An 18,138-nucleotide genomic window follows, 5' to 3' on the forward strand; every position below is an offset into this window, starting at 1 on the left:
CTGGACTCTGAATTTCTCCCAGTCCTCAGGTGTGCCGCTTTCTCTGGCTAACTTGTATGTTTCTTCTTTGGAATTGATACGATCCCTAATTTCCCTTGTCAGCCACGGGTGCACTACGTTCCCTGGTTTATTCTTTTGCCAAACTGGGATGAACAATTGTTCTAGTTCATCCATGCAATCTTTAAATGCTTGCCATTGCATATCCACCGCCAACCCTTTAAGTGTCATTTGCCAGTCTATCTTAGCTAATTCACGTCTCATACCTTCAAAGTTACCCTTCTTTAAGTTCAGAACCTTTGTTTCTGGATTAACTATGTCACTCTCCATCTTAATGAAGAATTCCACCATATTATGGTCACTCTTACCCAAGGGGCCTCGCACGACAAGATTGCTAACTAACCTTTCCTCATTGCTCAATACCCAGTCTAGAATGGCCTGCTCTCTAGTTGGTTCCTCGACATGTTGGTTCAGAAAACCACCCCGCATACATTCCAAGAAATCCTCTTCCTCAGCACCCTTACCAATTTGGTTCACCCAATCTATATGTAGATTGAAGTCACCCATTATAACTGCTGTTCCTTTATTGCATGCATTTCTAATTTCCTGTTTAATGCCATCCCCAACCTCACTACTACTGATAGGTGGCCTATACACAACTCCCACCAGTGTTTTCTGCCCCTTAGTGTTATGCAGCTCTACCCATATTGATTCCACATCCTCCTGGCTAATGTCCTTCCTTTCTGTTGCGTTAATCTCCTCTCTAACCAGCAATGGCACCCCACCTCCTTTTCTTTCATGTCTATCCCTCCTGAATATTGAACATCCCTGAATGTTGAGCTCCCATCCTTGGTCACCCTGGAGCCATGTCTCTGTGATCCCAACTATATCATATTCATTAATAACAATCTGCACCTTTAATTCATCCACCTTGTTACGAATGCTCCTTGCATTGACACACAAAGCCTTCAGGCTCACTTTTACAACACTCTTAGCCCTTATACAATTATGTTGAAAAGTGGTCCTTTTTGATTTTTGCCCTGGATTTGCCAGCCTGCCACTCCCATCCCCCTGCCACATTAGTTTAAATTCTCCTGAACAACAGTAGCAAACGCTCCTCCCTCGGACATTGGTTCCAGTCCAGCCCAGGTGTAGAACGTCCTGTTTGTACCGGTCCCACCTCCTCCAGAACTGGTTCAAAACCTGACTCATAGTCAGGCTCTATACTGAAAACTGGCTCAAGCCGGATAGATAAGGGAATTCTCCAATAAGAACCATCAGTGAGACAACAAGGGCAGGTTTGATTTATGCTGCCGTGATCCAGGCTTACAGACAAAGAACCTAGCAAAGACCAAAACCAGATTTACTACAAACTACTGAAAAATCCACTCAACATTTGCAGACAAACAGAGCATTCTAACTGGCTGCATCACTGTCTGGTACGGGGACGGGCAGGGGGCCACTGCACACGTTCGAAGTAAGCTGCAGAAAATTGTAAACTCAGTCAGCTCCATCATGGGTACTAGCCCCGCCAGCATCCAGGATATCTTCAAGGAGCAAGGCCTCAAAAAGGCAGCATCCATCATTAAGGACCCCCATCACCCAGGACATGCCCTCTTCTCATTGCTACCATCAGGAAGGAGGTACAGGAGCCTGAAGGCACCTACTCAATGATTCAGGAACAGCTTCTTCCCCTCTGCCATCCGATTCCTAAATGCCTTGCATTGTACTGTTGCCACTAAGACAACTGCGCTGCTCCAAACAGCGCTTTATGAGGTCATTCTTACCGTCAGCCATTAGGCTCTATAATGAGTCAACCTATAGCTGGGGAAGTGATGACCCCCTCCTGTTCGATTGTTTGAAGTAGCTTATTTTTTATTCTTTCTTACTTCTAGTATTTGTCTATCTGTACACTTGCAATCCTACTGCGTCACTGCAGTTTCCTTTGGGATCAATAAATTATCTATCTATCATAACAAATTTCACGACATATGCTGATGATATTAAACCTGACTCTGATTGTACAAACATAAAAACATAAAGAAAGTTAAACAACAAAAAAAAATTAACAATTTATTCAATAATCCAAGACCATCCCTGCACAGGTGATGTACCAGAAATTTGAACATTTCTACCATTTTGTTTTTGCCTGTTGCCCTGGCTGTGATCAGCTATCAAAGCTCAGACCTCAAGACAGCAAGCCTAAAATGATCCTGTAAATGCTGTAAAAGGCAAGCATTTCACAAAACAAGAAGTGATAAGTCAGCTACAATGTCCAGAATTTTGCTTACACTGCCCTCCGTTCCCACAATTGCCAGGACGGAACTCAAATCCTTTTAAATGTCAAACGAAGGATTAAGATGACAAAACGCCAGACCACTTGCCCAGAACATACAGAAATGACTTACCTGGCAGTCAAAATCCTGGAAGTTCCTTGCAGAGTTCTGTGGAGAAAGGAAAGAAGGGAGCCATTAATATCCAATTAAATGCGAACCTGCTGATGTTTCAGATAATGTCCAAGGTCAATGGAACATCAGAGATGTGACAACTTGCCAGTCAATCTTCTCAATGAACCAGCACAACCACAAACATGCTTCCATGCTGAATTAAATATTATGACTTTTGCATGTGGAGAATCTCATGAAAATTACAAGTGCTTCAAGTAGGAGGCAGCTAATTAAGGCAGTGACAATTAGTTTCCAATTAAGGGAAGCATCCATCTGAGATCCCTCCATGGCACAGGAACAAGAGGCACAAAAACATCTCTGCAAGTTAATTCAGGCTGTTTGTTTCCGAGGAATATGGGAGCTGATGTTTTGGACAACTTTCGACCTTAAGCAACCCCTGCTCCATACACATGAGTGCTTGGTACGGAGGGACTGGAACGTCAGTAAGCAAGTGATCCACAGTCGCATTGGAGACACTGCCCCTGTGGATCACGGGCATGGAGTGATGGAACTGACCTTGGACAGACTGGAGAGGTATCTACTGGAGTCAAAAAGTCAAAGTTATACAAGACCCTACTGGATGTTGTTAATGTGGACTGCTGCAAATCTGATTCACTGACATATTGGCGGACAGCAGGGGAGCTGCATGGCCTTAGGTGCAGTGAGGACTAGGCCTCAAGCTGAGGTGTTGCCTGTTTACAGCCCCCAGGAGAGCAGGGTCAGAGTCGGTGCACTCCACCAGGGACAGTGTGGCACGGCCTCCAAGCTGGAGTCAGTGCTGCACCCCCCCCCGCCCCCAGTGTTCACTCGGCAGAAGACAAGCCGTATTGCGTTTCACTGCAGAGTCCTACAGCATTCATGGACTCCTGGTCTTTACCTGTGTGACTGTATTTTACTGATACCTTGTATGCACTTGGAATCTTATAGAGTATGTGCCTTGTGCTATGTGTGACTGTTCGTACAGTGTTTGGCACCTTGGCCCCGAATTAACACGGTCTTGTTTGCCTGTAGTCATGAATATCCATGTATGGTTGAATGACAATTAAACTTGGACTTGAACAGAAACAGACTCTTTGGCCCATAGCATCTGTGCCATTAGGACTCTTGATAACCCTTATTAAGACTGAATCTGTCCATGTCTGGTCTATTCCAGTGTCTTTCTAACTGCCACTAAAGATGGTGGAATCAGACATAACCACCATGGCAATATGTTTCAAATATCAACCACTATACAAAGAGCTTGTCAGTCAGATCCTCCTGAAAGATCTTTCCTTCTCACCCCAAATCTATGCCCTGTTATTTTTGATACCCCTACTGTGGCACAGGATGGCGGGGTGGAGATGCGTCTCTACCAAAGGAGGTCTGAGGTGCTCCTTCCCTCTGCTAGGCTGCAGATCACCCTTGGGTGAGGTGTAGCACCTGCTTAGCACACCCCCCCACCCCCGATCAGGGTCACATGAACCCATGGGAGCAGGTGGTGGATGGTCGTATGAGCAGCTGGTGCAGATCACAAGTTCTGGTTATGGACCTATCGACGCCAGGCAGACAATCTCTGAAGAGTATTGGTAATAGCTGCAGTCACCCGTCTTGTAAAGACACTGCCCAGAATAAGGCCATGGCAAACCACTTCTGTAGTAAAATTTGCCATGAACAATTATGGTCATGGAAAGACCATGATCGCCTATGTTATATGACACGGAACATAATGAACGAACAAACTGTGGTATCAAAACCAAAGAGTTTAATTTTATTATCAAAGCACACATACGTCACCATTTAGTACCCTGAGATTCATTTTCTTGCTGTCATACTTAATAAATCCATAGTAGAATAATAACCATAATAAAATCAATGAAAGACCGCAACAACTTGGGCACTCAACCAGTGTGCAAAAGATGATAAACTGTGCAAACACAAAAAGAAAGAAATAATAATAAGTAAGCAATAAATATTGGGAACATGAGATGAAGAGTTCTTGAAAGTCCATGGATTGTGGGAACATTTCAGTGATGGGGCAAATGAAGTTGAGTGAACTTACCCCCTGAACAGTGTGGATAACAAAGATTACAAGTTCAATTGTCATTCAACCGTACATGATTACCCATGAATACAATCAAACAAAACAGCGTTCAAAAACACAGTGTCAACAGTCATAAGGCAAACAAGGCACAAATAGCACATACAGTAGCATGCAAAAGTTTGGGCACCCCGGTCAAAATTTCTGTTATTGTGAATAGCTAAGCGAGTAAAAGATGACCTGATTTCCAAAAGGCATAAAGTTAAAGATTACACATTTCTTTCATATTTTAAGCAAGATTACTTTTTTATTTCCATCTTTTACAGTTTCAAAATAACAAGAAAGGGAAAGGGCCCGAGGCAAAAGTTTGGGCACCCTGCATGGTCAGTACTTAGTAACACCCCCTTTGACAAGTATCACAGCTTGTAAACGCTTTCTGTAGCCAGCGAAGAGTCTTTCAATTCTTGTTTGGGGGATTTTTGACCATTCTTCCTTGCAAAAGGCTTCTAGTTCTGTGAGATTCTTGGGCCGTCTTGCATGCACTGCTCTTTTGAGGTCTATCCACAGATTTTCGATGATGTTCAGGTCGGGGGATTGTGAGGGCCATGGCAAAACCTTCAGCTTGCACCTCTTGAGGTAGTCCATTTTGGATTTTGAGGTGTGTTTAGGTTCATTATCCTGTTGTAGAAGCCATCCTCTTTTCATCTTCGGCTTTTTTTTTTAAACAGACGGTGTGATGTTTGCTTCCAGAATTTGCTGGTATTTCATTGAATTAATTCTTCCCTCTACCAGAGGCATGTTCCTCGTGCCACTGGTTGCAACACAAGCCCAAAGCATGATCGATCCACCCTCGTGCTTAACAGTTGGAGAGGTGTTCTTTTCATGAAATTCTGCACCTTTTTTTCTCCAAACATACCTTTGCTCATGGCGGCCAAAATGTTCTATTTTAACTTCATCATTCCACAGGACTTGTTTGCAAAATGCATCAGGCTTGTTTAGATGTTCCTTTGCAAACTTCTGACCTGGATTTTGTGGTGTGGACACAGGAAAGGTTTTCTTCTGATGACTCCTCAATGAAGGTCATATTTGTGCAGGTGTCGCTGCACAGTAGAACAGTGCACCACCACTCCAGAGTCTGCTAAATCTGCCTGAAGATCTTTTACAGTCAAACAGGGGTTTTGATTTGCCTTTCTAGCAATCCTACGAGCAGTTCTCTCGGAAAGTTTTCTTGGTCTTCCAGACCTCAACTTGACCTCCAACGTTTCTGTTAACTGCCATTTCTTAATGACATTACAAACTGAGGAAATGGCTACCTGAAAACGCTTTGCTATCTTCTTATAGCCTTCTCCTGCTTTGTGGGCAGCATTTATTCTAATTTTCAGAGTGCTAGGCAGCTGCTGGAGTCAGGATATTTATAAAGCTTTGAAATTTGCATCACCTGGCCTTTCCTAACGATGACTGTGAACAAGCCATAGCCCTAACAAGCTAATTAAGGTCTGAGACCTTGGTAAAAGTTATCAGAGAGCTCAAATCTCTTAGGGAGCTCAAATCTCTTAGGGTGCCCAAACTTTTGCATGGTGCTCCTTTCCTCTTTTTCACTCTAAAATTGTACAAAACAAAAATAATACACTAATCTTGCTTAAAATGTTGAAAAGGATGTTTCATCTTTAACTTTGACTTTTGGAGATCAGTTCAACTTCTACTCACGTAACTATTCACAGTAACAGAAATTTTGACCGGGGTGTCCAAACTTTTGCACACCACTGTATATGATTGCAATAAACAGTTACACACAAAAAATAATAATATATCCAAGTCCCTGAGTATCATGTCCTGGAATGGGCATTGGATGTTGTCAGCAAGAACAAACCCTTTCTTGCCAACAAGAGCATAAGACCACAAGATATATATTTCACCATGGCTGATCCAGTTTCACTTTCAGCCCCAATCTCCTGCCTTCCACTCCCCCAACCCCCAGTATCCTTTCATGCCCTGACCAATCAAGAATCTAACAACCTCTGCCTTAAATATAAAGACTTGGCCTTCACAACTGCCTGTGGCAATGAATTCCACAGATTCACCACTCTCTGGCTAAAGAAAATCCTCCTCATCTCCGTTCGAAAAGGACACCCCTCTCTACTGAGGCTGTGTCCTCTGGTCTTAGACTCTCCCACCATAGGAAACATTCACTCCACATCCACTCTATCTAGCCCTTCCACCATTCGATAGGTTTTAATGAGGTCACCCTTCATTCTTCTGAATTCCAGTGAGTACAGGCCCAGAGCCATCAAACAATCTTCATATGACATCCACTTATTACAGAATGAATGAAAAGCTACGCAGACTGACAACCAATGTGCAAAATAAGACACACTGTGCAAAATGAAATAAATAATACTCAGAACATAAGCTGTAGAGTATTTGAAAGTGAGTGTATAGATTGTGGAATCAGTTCAGTTATAATTTGTCCATGCTGGTTCAGGACCCGGATGGCTACACACTCTGTGTGTTTAGCTTTTTGGTTCAAGGAGTTGGGTTTAAAATAGTTGAGGTGGGGGGGGGGTCACGTGGGGTCTTGGTATGGAGTAGATGTGTGCACAGGGAGCTACGCCTACCTTCACCTTTTGCCTCACCCAAATAGCAGTTAATTCTTATTTTTTAAGTGACTGAAGTGAGCTGTAATGGGCTGAACGAAATGATGAAGCCAGGTGAAGGGAAGAAACAAGAAAAGGGCGCAGAAGAAGATTCTGGCGAGGGCTCGCAAAGCTAGCGGGCCCAGGGGAAGCTAAAGCCAATGCTGCTAGCGCCCCGGGCCCAACTACCATTGAAGAAGTCTCTGTGGCGGTAAACAAGCTGTACAGTTTGGTACATGGGAGACATGCAGAGCATAATAAGTCAATCATGAACCCAACACTGGCTCTAACCGAAGTCAGTAAGCGTGTTTCTCAAATGGAGGATACCACTGAATCGTATGAGGAACAAATCGAAGAGTTGGAGAGGCGGCCTGATAGCCTAATATCCCAAAACACGCAGCTACAGGCTAAGGTGGATGACCTTGAAGCTCGGTCTCACCGTCAAAACATTCGCATTATCGGGGTTCAGGAGAAAGCCGAAGACAATAAGCCGATGGAATTTTTAGCCACGTTGCTTCCGAAGTTGCTGGGGGAAGAACATTTCCACCAGCCGATTGAAGTGGGCCGTGCCCACCGGAGCCTAGCACCTGCTAAAAATGGTAGGCCAAGAGCTATCATTGCGAGGCTACACCACTACCAGGTTAAAGAGCTGGTGCTACGGTTGTCCAGGGCGAGAGCTCTGTGGCTATATGACGGGCGTCCGGTGTTCATTTACCTGGATTTAACTGCGACTACCATGAGGAAACGTCAGCATTTTAAGAACATTAAGGAGAAATACAAAGCCAGGGAAATTAGGCGTGGATTCCGGTACCTGATGAGGTTTGTGGTTACAGTTAACAATACCACCAGTACATTCAGCACTGCAGCCGTAGCAGAGGAGTTCCTGAGCCGAGAAGTTAAAGATTGGCATTCGGACACCGTATCAACCTAAAAACGGATTAACGCTGGGTTACTGGATTCGTCATTGATCGATGGTGGCTTCATATGGAGACTGTTTGTTAGTTCAGCGCATGAGGAACTGAAAAATAAGCTCATTCTAAGATGTGGGTGAGGACTGATTGTTATTGTTTATTTTTAATTTCATAGTGTATTTGTGAAGAGGTGTTTCTCCCATGTTTAGTGATTAATGGGTAGTTATCTCGCTATTCCAGGCCATGTGTTGGCTCTTGGATATAGCTTTGACTCTAGGTTAGGGGTATGGAAGTACTACTCCTGGTGTGTTTTTATTTTTGGGAGCGTTCTTTGTGTTTCTCAAGGGGTTGCTACAGCACATCTCTTTGTTCGAGTTACAGTTTGTGTTATGCCACGACCATACAGCATATTTTTTCTGTTAAGCAGCAGATATGACATCTAATTTGCACATGCACAGCATTGGCGAGATTAAACTTGTCAGCTGGAATGTACAGGGGAATGAATAGTCCACTGAAGAGAGGGAAGGTGTATGCACATCTTCGTACACTCAAAGCTGATATTTGTTTTCTCCAAGAAATACACATTAAGAAAACAGCAGCGAAATTGCTTTGTCCCTCCTGGGCATCTCAAGTCTGCCAGTCGAATTTTAGTACTAAAACTAGAGGTGTTGCAATCTTAATGAAAAAAACCATACCGTTTATTCACACACAAACTGTCGCTGACCTGAGGGGCAGATATGTAGTAGTAAGTGGAATATTAAATTCTATACCATTGACACTAGTGAATGTCTACGGGCCCAACTTTGATGATCCAATTTTTTTCAGAACCTCTTTAAGGCTGTGCCTAATCTGTCTGACTCTAACATAATTGTAGGTGGAGACTTTAATTGGATCTTAAACTCCCTCCTAGATAGACAACATCCCCAAGTTTGTTCACTTAAAAATAGTGTAACACTTAATAATCTCATGCAATCATATAACATAATAGATATTTGGAGGCTTCTTAATCCCACGAAGAAGGATTTTTCATATTTCTCCTCAGTACATAAATCCTACTCTAGGATTGATTATTTTCTGTTAGATTCGAAATTGGTCTTGTCAGTAGTCGGTTGTACTTACCATAATATACTTATATCGGATCATACTCCTGTCTCCCTTATACTCAAATTGAACCACAAAAGAGGTGAACATAGTTGGCATTTAAATAATGCTTTGCTAAAGGATAAGGATTTTTGCTCTTATCTTTCAGATAAGATAGATCTATACTTAAGCACCAATGATGTGGGCTGTGTTGATGATTCCACTCTTTGGGAGGCCATGAAGGCGGTTATAATAGCATATGAGACAGCGGAAAAAAAGAAGATTCAAGGAAAGGTTAACTGAAATAGATGATCAGCTAGCAAATCTGGAAGCTTATTACAAAATAAACCAGGAAGCAGATTTACTTAATAACATTACTGCCTTACGGTATGAGTATAATTCTATGATGTCCAAGAGTATTTCAAAACTACTGACACAAGTCAGACAGAGGTATTTTGAGCTTGGCGAAAAGCCCCACAAGTTATTAGCCCGTCAGTTGAGACAGATGCAGGGCCATACATTGTATAAAGGCGAAAGATGGATTTTTACTGACGGACCCAGAAAAAATTAATAAGTGTTTTGTGGAGTTCTATGCTGATGTTTACCAATCACAAGGCCGTCCGGACGTTGAAGCTATGGAAGCATTTTTTGATCATCTGAATCTGCCCACGCTGTCAACAGATTCAGTAAATACACTTGATGCTGATACAAGTCTAGATGAGATCAAGAAGGTCATCTCTTCCCTCCCCAATAATAAGGCAGCGGGTCCAGATGGTTTTAGCATGGAATTCTTCAAAGTATTTGGTCCAAAACTGTCACCTCTGCTCTTACGAATGTTCAATCACTCCAGGATAGCTTCCAGATTGCCACCCACTTTATGTAAAGCTAATATTTCTCTGATTCCAAAACCAGGCCTGATCCTGAGGTGGTTTCATCATATCAATGCTGCCCATTGAAACCAAAATTCTTGGGAGCATCCTGGCCAATAGGTTAAAAGAATGCATTTGTTCTATTATTCATCCAGGTCAAACTGGCTTTATGCCAGGTAAGCATACGTATTTTAATTTGCGTCATCTTTTCAATATCTTATATACAAAACATGCAGAAGAGGCTGTAGTCATTTCATTAGATGCGCAATGTGCGTTTGACCAAGTGGAGTGGCCATATATGATGTTTGCACTTAAGGAATTTGGATTTGGACCATCTTTCATTAAATGGATTGAGATAATTTATTCATACCCATCTGCTTCTATTATCACTAATCAGAATATTTCCTCCCCTTTTGCAATTCATCATGGGACTCATCAAGGCTGCTCCCTTTCTCCGTTTTTGTTTGCAGTTATCATTGAGCCACTGGCTGTTATCATCAGACAGGACCCTTTGACATCACCCATTGATATGCATGGACATAAACATCACCTTTCGTTATACGCCGACGATGTCCTTTTATATATCTCCAGCCCACAAGCATCAATACCCGCCCTTCTGACTCTAATTAATAATTTTGGTAGTTTCTCTGTTAATTGGGATAAGAGTGAACTAATACCAGTCACTGCAGTGGTTAATACAGCATATTTACAGTCCATTCCCTTTAAAATAACTTATAATAATTTCTCCTATCTTGGTGTGACTATTACAAAAAACCCAGATGACCTTTTGCAAGTGAATTGGCGAAACAAAGTTGAGCAGGTTAAACGCAATATTGACTTTTGGAAAACCCTTCCAATTTCTTTGGTGGGGAGGATTAACGCAATCAAGATGATTGTACTGCCACGATTTCTTCATCTTTTCCAGTCAATTCCATGTTTTATTCCTCTGTCATATTTTAAGCAATTGGATTCAATTATTATACCCTTCATTTGGAATTATAAAGCCATTAGAATTACTAAAAGACACTTGTCAAAGCCCAAGGAAGCAGGTGGTTTTGCCATACCTAACGTTAAAATGTATTACTGGGCTGCCCACCTATCCATTCTTGCCTGGTGGAAAAAAGACCCACCCTCTACCTAAGACTCATGCCCAGCATGGTTACTCATACAGCGAGTGCTTTGAAAGAAGACTTCCTTACCAGCTCTCCTTAATAGCCCACTACAGTTAATAAGTCACATTTTAGTAACAGCTTCATAGTTGGCAGCACTATAAGAATTTGGAAGCAGATTCAACTACACATTAAGGCCCCAAAAACTTATATTGACACTCTGATTTGTGACAATCATTCCTTATTGCCTGGCCTGAATGATACTGTTTTTTTCCACCTGGAAACAGAGAGGCATCTGTAGTATAGGTGACCTATATATTAATGTAAACTTTGCCGCATTTGCATAGTTACAAGCAGTTTACAATATCCCTGCATCTAGTTTTTTTAAGATATTTACGAACGTGATTACGTTCGGAAATATATACCTAACTTCAAAGTTTTAGACTAACATGAGTCCCTGGAGGCAATAAATAAATTTGATCCTGTTACTCATAGTGTGGTATCCTTTTTTTATATATCAGATCCTACATAATGGAGCTCGGGTGAACACTGCAGGTTTTAAACAGGCATGGGTGGATGAATTAGGTATAGAACTGACACAGGAGGTCTGGGATGAGTGTTTAAAGAGTATACATGATTGTTCGGTCAATGTCAGACACAGACTTATACAGTTTAAAACAATACATAGACTCCATTATTTCAAAGAAAAGTTGCACAGTTTCTACCCTGATGTTTCACCAGTTTGTAATAGATGTAAATCTGTGAACAGTAACTTGTCACATTCATTCTGGTCATGTTGTAAGCTTTATGCATACTGGAAAAGTATTTTTCACTGTTTCTCTGAGGCTTTTGGGAAGTGGTGGGAACCAGACCCACTCATAGCCATCCTTGGAGCCACAAGCTCCCTATCTTCAGCCAATGTGTATGAAAAAATGGCTGTATTGTTTGGAATGGTGATTGCCAAGAAGTTAATCCCGCAAATGTGGAAAATGGACTCTGTGCCTACATATGATCTGTGGGTGAGAGAACTGGCAAATATTTTACATTTGGAGAGACTGAGACTGTGTAATGAGGACAGAAGGGACATCTTTGAAAGGATATGGGGCCCTGTACTGGACTTTCTCACGGGGTGAAGACCGAGGTTTTTTGGTGCGGTGCACCTCTGCTATGTATGTTTACTTTTGCCTTTATATTTTTCTCCCTTTTGCTGCTCAATATTTAATTTGATTCTGTTATGGTTGTGGTTTTTGAGGATGTGCTGTATTTTTTGTGTGTTTTTTTGTTTGTTTGTAATAAATAAAAATAGAAGTATTTTTAAAAATGGTTGAGGTAAGGTGATCAGCAGGTCTGTTAAAGAGTGTGACAATGGTGCAGGAGATAGTGCTGCTGTCTCAATTTGAAGGATCTGCGTTCCCCTGACCTTGGCTGCTGTCTGTGCAGAGTTTGCACATTTCCCCCACTTCAAAGTAAATTTTATCAACATGCATCTCTAAGAGATATACTGCTCTGAAATTCATTTTCTTGCACCACTTACAGGAGAAAAAGAATTATAGTAGAATTCCTTCAGAAAAACTATACATAAACAAAGATCAACAAAAAAAACAATGTGCAGAAGCTGACAAGCCACAAATAAATAATACTGAGAACATGAGTTGGAAAGAGTCCTTGAAAGTGAGTCTATAGGTCGCAGAATCGGTTCAGAGTCATGGTAAATGAAGTTAACCATGCCAGTTCAGCAGACTGATGGACGTACCTGAACCTGGTGGTGTGAGACCCAAGGCTCCTGTACCTCCTCCCTGGTGGTAGAAGGCTAATAACTGTTCCTGAACCTGTGTGTATTTCCTCACATGATAAAGGTGAGCTTGTAGGGCAATTACCCCAAGTGTGGGTGATGGCAGGAGAACAGTGGTGGTTGGGGGGGGGGGTGGGTCATGTACAATTCGAGCACAGCCTCTCCATTCCTACATTCTATGCATTAGTTATCCTGAAACCACTTTAATAACCCGTCCTGCTATACTTGAGCCCCTGACTCACATGCTAGAGTACTGCTCTAAGCCAACTAGAATCACGGCAGATCAAAAGAGAGTGGGAATTAATTCAAAATAGAAAGCGCATTAGAGAAATGAAGGTAGATAATTTCAGGGAACAAATGCACAGTGGATTAGAAGTACATTCAGTGAGCTTATAGAAGCATCCACTCTGATGCCGTACCTCAATCTCTTCTGCAAAACAATACTAAGGACAGCATTCTAACTGGATGCATCACCATCCTGTATGGGGGTGGTGGGGGGCTACTGCACAGGGTCGAAGGAAGCTACAGAGAATTCTAAAATTAGTCAGCTCCATCGTGGCTACTAGCCTCCACAGTATCCAGGTCATCTTCAAGGAGTGATGCCTCAAAAATGCAGATCCATCATCAAGGACCCCCATCTCCCAGAAGATGCCCTCTTCTCATTGCTACCAGAGGGGAGGTACAGAAGCCTGAAGGCACACGCTCAACGATTCAGGAACTGCTTCTTCCCCTCTGCCACCTGATTTCCGAATGGACATTGAACCCTTACATGAACATCACCTTACAACATTTAAAAATTTTTATTTTTGCACTACCTATTTAACTATTTAATATACACTTAGGGGTGTATGAGGTGTCTAGGGAGGGATAGCACCTTTGGTGGGGGGGGCCTGCCGTCCCCTTTTCAGGGCAGCTTGTCCACCTTTGGTCCCCACCTGGCGCTCAGCTCTCACCCGTGGCTCCAAGTAGCTGTAACACACGCAACGGCCACACCCCGGTAAACCATCTCGGCAGACGGGCCAAACCAGGTGAGGGTAGCCGACGGGTCTTCGACCCTCGGTGAGGTAGGGGATCTGTCTGTCCCAGCGTGTGAAGTCTGGTCCTGGCAGATTGAGTGGAGGAGACCGATTAATGGCCCAACGGTCAAGAAGGCAGGCGTGGCAGGCATTTGTGGAGCGCTAAGAGCACAACAAGGCACTTAGACGTCCTGGTCATCCATCCACTGCAGCAGGAGAGGTCTCCAGCCGTAACGGCCGTCCGTGTCACTGGATCAAGGTCTCTTCTGCCGAGAGAGTGGGATTGCCCCTGTGCAACGGCTGTTCCACTTAAAACTCCATCACGCACAGATTTCTGTGTCTTCTTCAAATCCGAAGGACTACCAATCAATACACTTAGACACCATTTATCACTGAGGATGTCTTCCTCGGGAGGTGGAGTGCTATATAAATCAGCGCTATGCAGGGTCATTACAACATTACATAAATAGACATGTGTGCCTGATAAATAAAAATCAAACACGATACATCAGGGGTCCCCAACCTTTTTAGCACCCCGTGGACCGGTTTAATATTGATAATATTCTTGCTGACTGGCCGACCGGGTGAGGGGTATTCAAGTAGGGTTAAACTCACCTCAACATGTCTTTTACAGTTAGGGTTGCCAACTTTCTCTATCGCAAATAAGGGACAAAAGTAGCAGTCAAATACGGGACACTTGTGTTTATCCGGAGAAAGACTACCATGACCATGAAGCCTTGTGCGGGCACCTGTGTGCACATGTGTGACGTGCGCATATGTGATGTGCACATGCATGTACGTGCCGATTTTTTTCCCACAAATCAGTTTCGGCTTAATCTTTCCGACTATACTGTACATAGTTATTTCTACTTTATATAGGCTGTGTATTTATCATATCATTCCTGTTTTTACTATATGTTAGTGTTATTTTAGGTTTTGTGTGTTATTTGGTATGATTTGGTGGGTTATTTTTTGGGTCTGGGAACGCTCAAAAATTTTCCCATATAAATGAATGGTAATTACTTCTTCGCTTTACGCCATTTCGGCACGAAAGATTTCATAGGAACGCTCTACCTTAGTGGGGGAAATACGGGACAAGGGCGGTCCCGTACGGGGCAAACAAATTTAGCCCAATATACGGGATGTCCTGGCAAATACGGGACAGTTGTCAACCCTATGTTGAAGTTCAACAGTGCGTGACAGGGAATGAGGAAAGGTGCAGCTGACTCATATCGTTTCAGCCCGGTGGTTGGGGACCACTGCGATACATATATTATTTTATGTATACATGGTAATTCATGGAGTAACAAACACACAACAGGCGTAACCACACATCGCAGCAGCAGAGGGAAGTGGGTGGTGGTTACATCCTAGAGGGGGGAGAACCAGGCTATGGGTCCTCCTCCAACTTGACTTCTTCTTCAAGGAGGCGTTGAGATTTGACTGCCTTTTCTTAAGTTTCCTCTCATGAAGCAGTTCTCGGTAGCAGGAAATCATGTCGAAAACACTTCTCTTTGCCTTATTGCTTCATTCCCGATCAGGTTCATTATCCATGAACATGATTTGTGCAATTGTGGTGATGCTCGTGCTGAGGAATTTTGTGGTGAGGTTTCTTGCTGGCGTTTCCTCTTCTCCATTCATGTCCTCAGATTCACCCAGGATGCGTTGTTCTGTCAATTCTCGAAGCTCTTCAGTATTAAGGCTGTCACCGTGAGAATGCAGTAACTCCTCAACATCACCATCATTAACACGGACAAAGGTAGTGGGCTCTAAAACTGGACATTACTCCTTGATCCATTGGCTGGAGTACTGAAGTGGTGTTGGGTGGAAGGTAAACCACTTCTACAGGAATGCAGGTCCAAACGATGTCAAGGTTCTCAGGGCGGCCTGGAGCATAATCGAGCACCAACGATGCTTCAGGTTCAAGGTCATGCTCCTCACATACCGCTTCAATACTGGACGAAAATGTGAAACAAACCATCAGCTGTCACCCAGGCTTTCTTTGTTGATTTCCAAATCACTGGTGACTTTAAAATGCCTTTGTGTTTCAGAGTGATACACAGTCATAGGTTTAACTTAAAGTCACCTTTAGCATTGCTTCCTAGCAAGAACGCTACCGGTCCTTTGCAGCCTTGAACCTAGATGCATGTTTCTCTTCTCGGAAGATGAAAGTGTTGTAGCATGGGTGAAATCACTGGAGAGGCAGAGTTACTGGTAGATACAAAGCAGCTTCTTTATTCGACACAACAAGGTACAGCAGGCATCTTACGGACGGAGACGCTTTCGGTAGAAAGGTCTGCTAGCCCAACATGGGCTCAATATTTATACGCTAAACACAAAGGCAATCGCTACTTAAAAATTTATAGACAATGCTTCCTTTTGAAGCTACATACAAAAAACACACCCTCTGACATCATCCTTTCCTTCAGACGCCAACATGTCTGGGTTGGTAACCACAGTCTTTAGGAATGCGTTAAATCCACAGTACATTTATTTGGCATAGCTAACATAGAAGATGATTAATATTTATAATGTATAGATAACACTGTCTTCAAAACTACAGCATCTGGTCAAACTACGGCACCAGAAGCATCTGGTATTCACACCTTTTTAGGAAGCGCATTGTTGTGGACTCAATCCACAGTACTTTGTCAAATAGAAGTCTGGTGGCCAAAGTCATTTAAGTGTAAACAAATCATCTACCCAAAAAAAGCTCACTCTAACAGAAAGTACAAGAAGGCATTCTTTTCCAAAATAGGCGCGTTTCATCCACATGGAAGACAAGCTTGGGAGATAATCGTCCTTTTCAATTATGGCCTTCGGTGTTGCAGGGAAGTCCTGGGTTGCCTGCTGTCTGCACTAGCTGCTTCACCAGAGATACGTATGCTATGTGGTGTTTAAATCTATCAAACTAACCTCGGCTGGCTGTGAATGCTACCAACGTATCATCTTTTTCTTGGATATGATTGAAGATGCTTCTTGCCTTTTACATTATTATCAGCTGGCTAAGGGCACGTTTCATTGTGTTTGGTCATCCACCCATATACTTAGTCTATTTTCCATTTTTACAAGCAAATGACTCCTTGAACAAGTCACCTTCGTTGAGGATAACTTTGTTGCAAAGGCTTTTATCTTGTCTTCATTTTTTCAATAATTGTTCTGATCGTCCATGTGGCCACTTTCAAAGAGGCACCAACATCAACCTGACGCTCACCAGCTTCCAAGTGCCGTATAACTTGCAATTTCACATCCATGCTAATGCTTTTTCCCAGACACCTTAGATGCACCTTAGCACATCACACAAACCAATCTTCCGTCCTTGGACTCACTTTACACCGCATGCCGTCGGAGCAGTGCTGCCAGGATAAACAAGGACACGACCCACCCAGCCAACACACTTTCCGCCCCTCTTCCCTCCGGGAGAAGGCTCAGGAGCTTGAAGACTCGTACGGCCAGATTTGGGAACAGCTTCTTTCCAACTGTGATAAGACTGCTGAACGGATCCTGACCCGGATCTGGGCCGTACCCTCCAAATATCCGGACCGCCTCTCGGTTTTTTTGCACTACCTTACCTTCCCTTTCCTATTTTCTATTTATGATTTATAACTTAAATTTTTAATATTTACTGTCAATTTGTACTCCAGGGAGTGCGGAGCGCAGAATCAAATATCGCTGTGATGATTGTAAGTTCTAGTATCAATTGTTTGGCGACATAAAGTATAAAGTACTACCCTCACTGGGAGTTGAAGGCCATTCTCCAGATATTATGGGTGAAAAAATGGAATAAACTGGCGTGGGAGTAAGAACGTTTACACACCTGGGGGAGGAAGAGCATGAACTAACACGTGATTGACTGTGAGTGACTCAGTGCGTATGTAAAGCGCTCTCATTAGCTGATTGAATGTTTATCGTAATGGCGGCCTCTCGAGAAGTTTTAAGTGTTGTTTAGAATGAATAGTTGCCTTTTTAAATTGTCAGTAAACCACTGAATAACCATGTTGTAACAAATCAGCACCATGCTAGGTAGTGTTTAGTGGGGAAAATCTGTAATTTACAGATTTTCCCCCCTATTATGTATTGTATTGTACTGCTGCCACAAAGACAACAAATTTCACAACATATGCCAATGACATTAAACCTAATTCTGAAAACTACACTCAGTGGCCACTTTATTAGGTACCTCCACTGAGTGAATGTTCATAGTCTTCTGCTGCTATAGCCCATCCATTTCAAGGTATGATATGTTGTGTGTTCAGAGATGCTCTTC

At 42.8% G+C, this 18,138-nt stretch overlaps 1 protein-coding gene across 5 annotated transcripts in view; it reads right to left on the bottom strand.

The window, feature by feature from the left end:
* Positions 1 to 18,138, bottom strand: part of LOC134342690 (protein NDRG3-like) — a 142,180-nt gene that overhangs the window by 76,534 nt on the left and 47,508 nt on the right. For all 5 annotated transcript variants that reach the window (XM_063041116.1, XM_063041117.1, XM_063041120.1 and 2 more), the window contains exon 3: positions 2,406 to 2,441. In XM_063041116.1, the coding sequence (XP_062897186.1) occupies positions 2,406 to 2,441 (36 nt within the window). The remainder of the gene's footprint in view (positions 1 to 2,405; positions 2,442 to 18,138) is intronic.

The sequence above is a fragment of the Mobula hypostoma genome, chromosome 2, assembly GCF_963921235.1.
Source record: "Mobula hypostoma chromosome 2, sMobHyp1.1, whole genome shotgun sequence".
NCBI lineage: Eukaryota > Metazoa > Chordata > Chondrichthyes > Myliobatiformes > Myliobatidae > Mobula > Mobula hypostoma.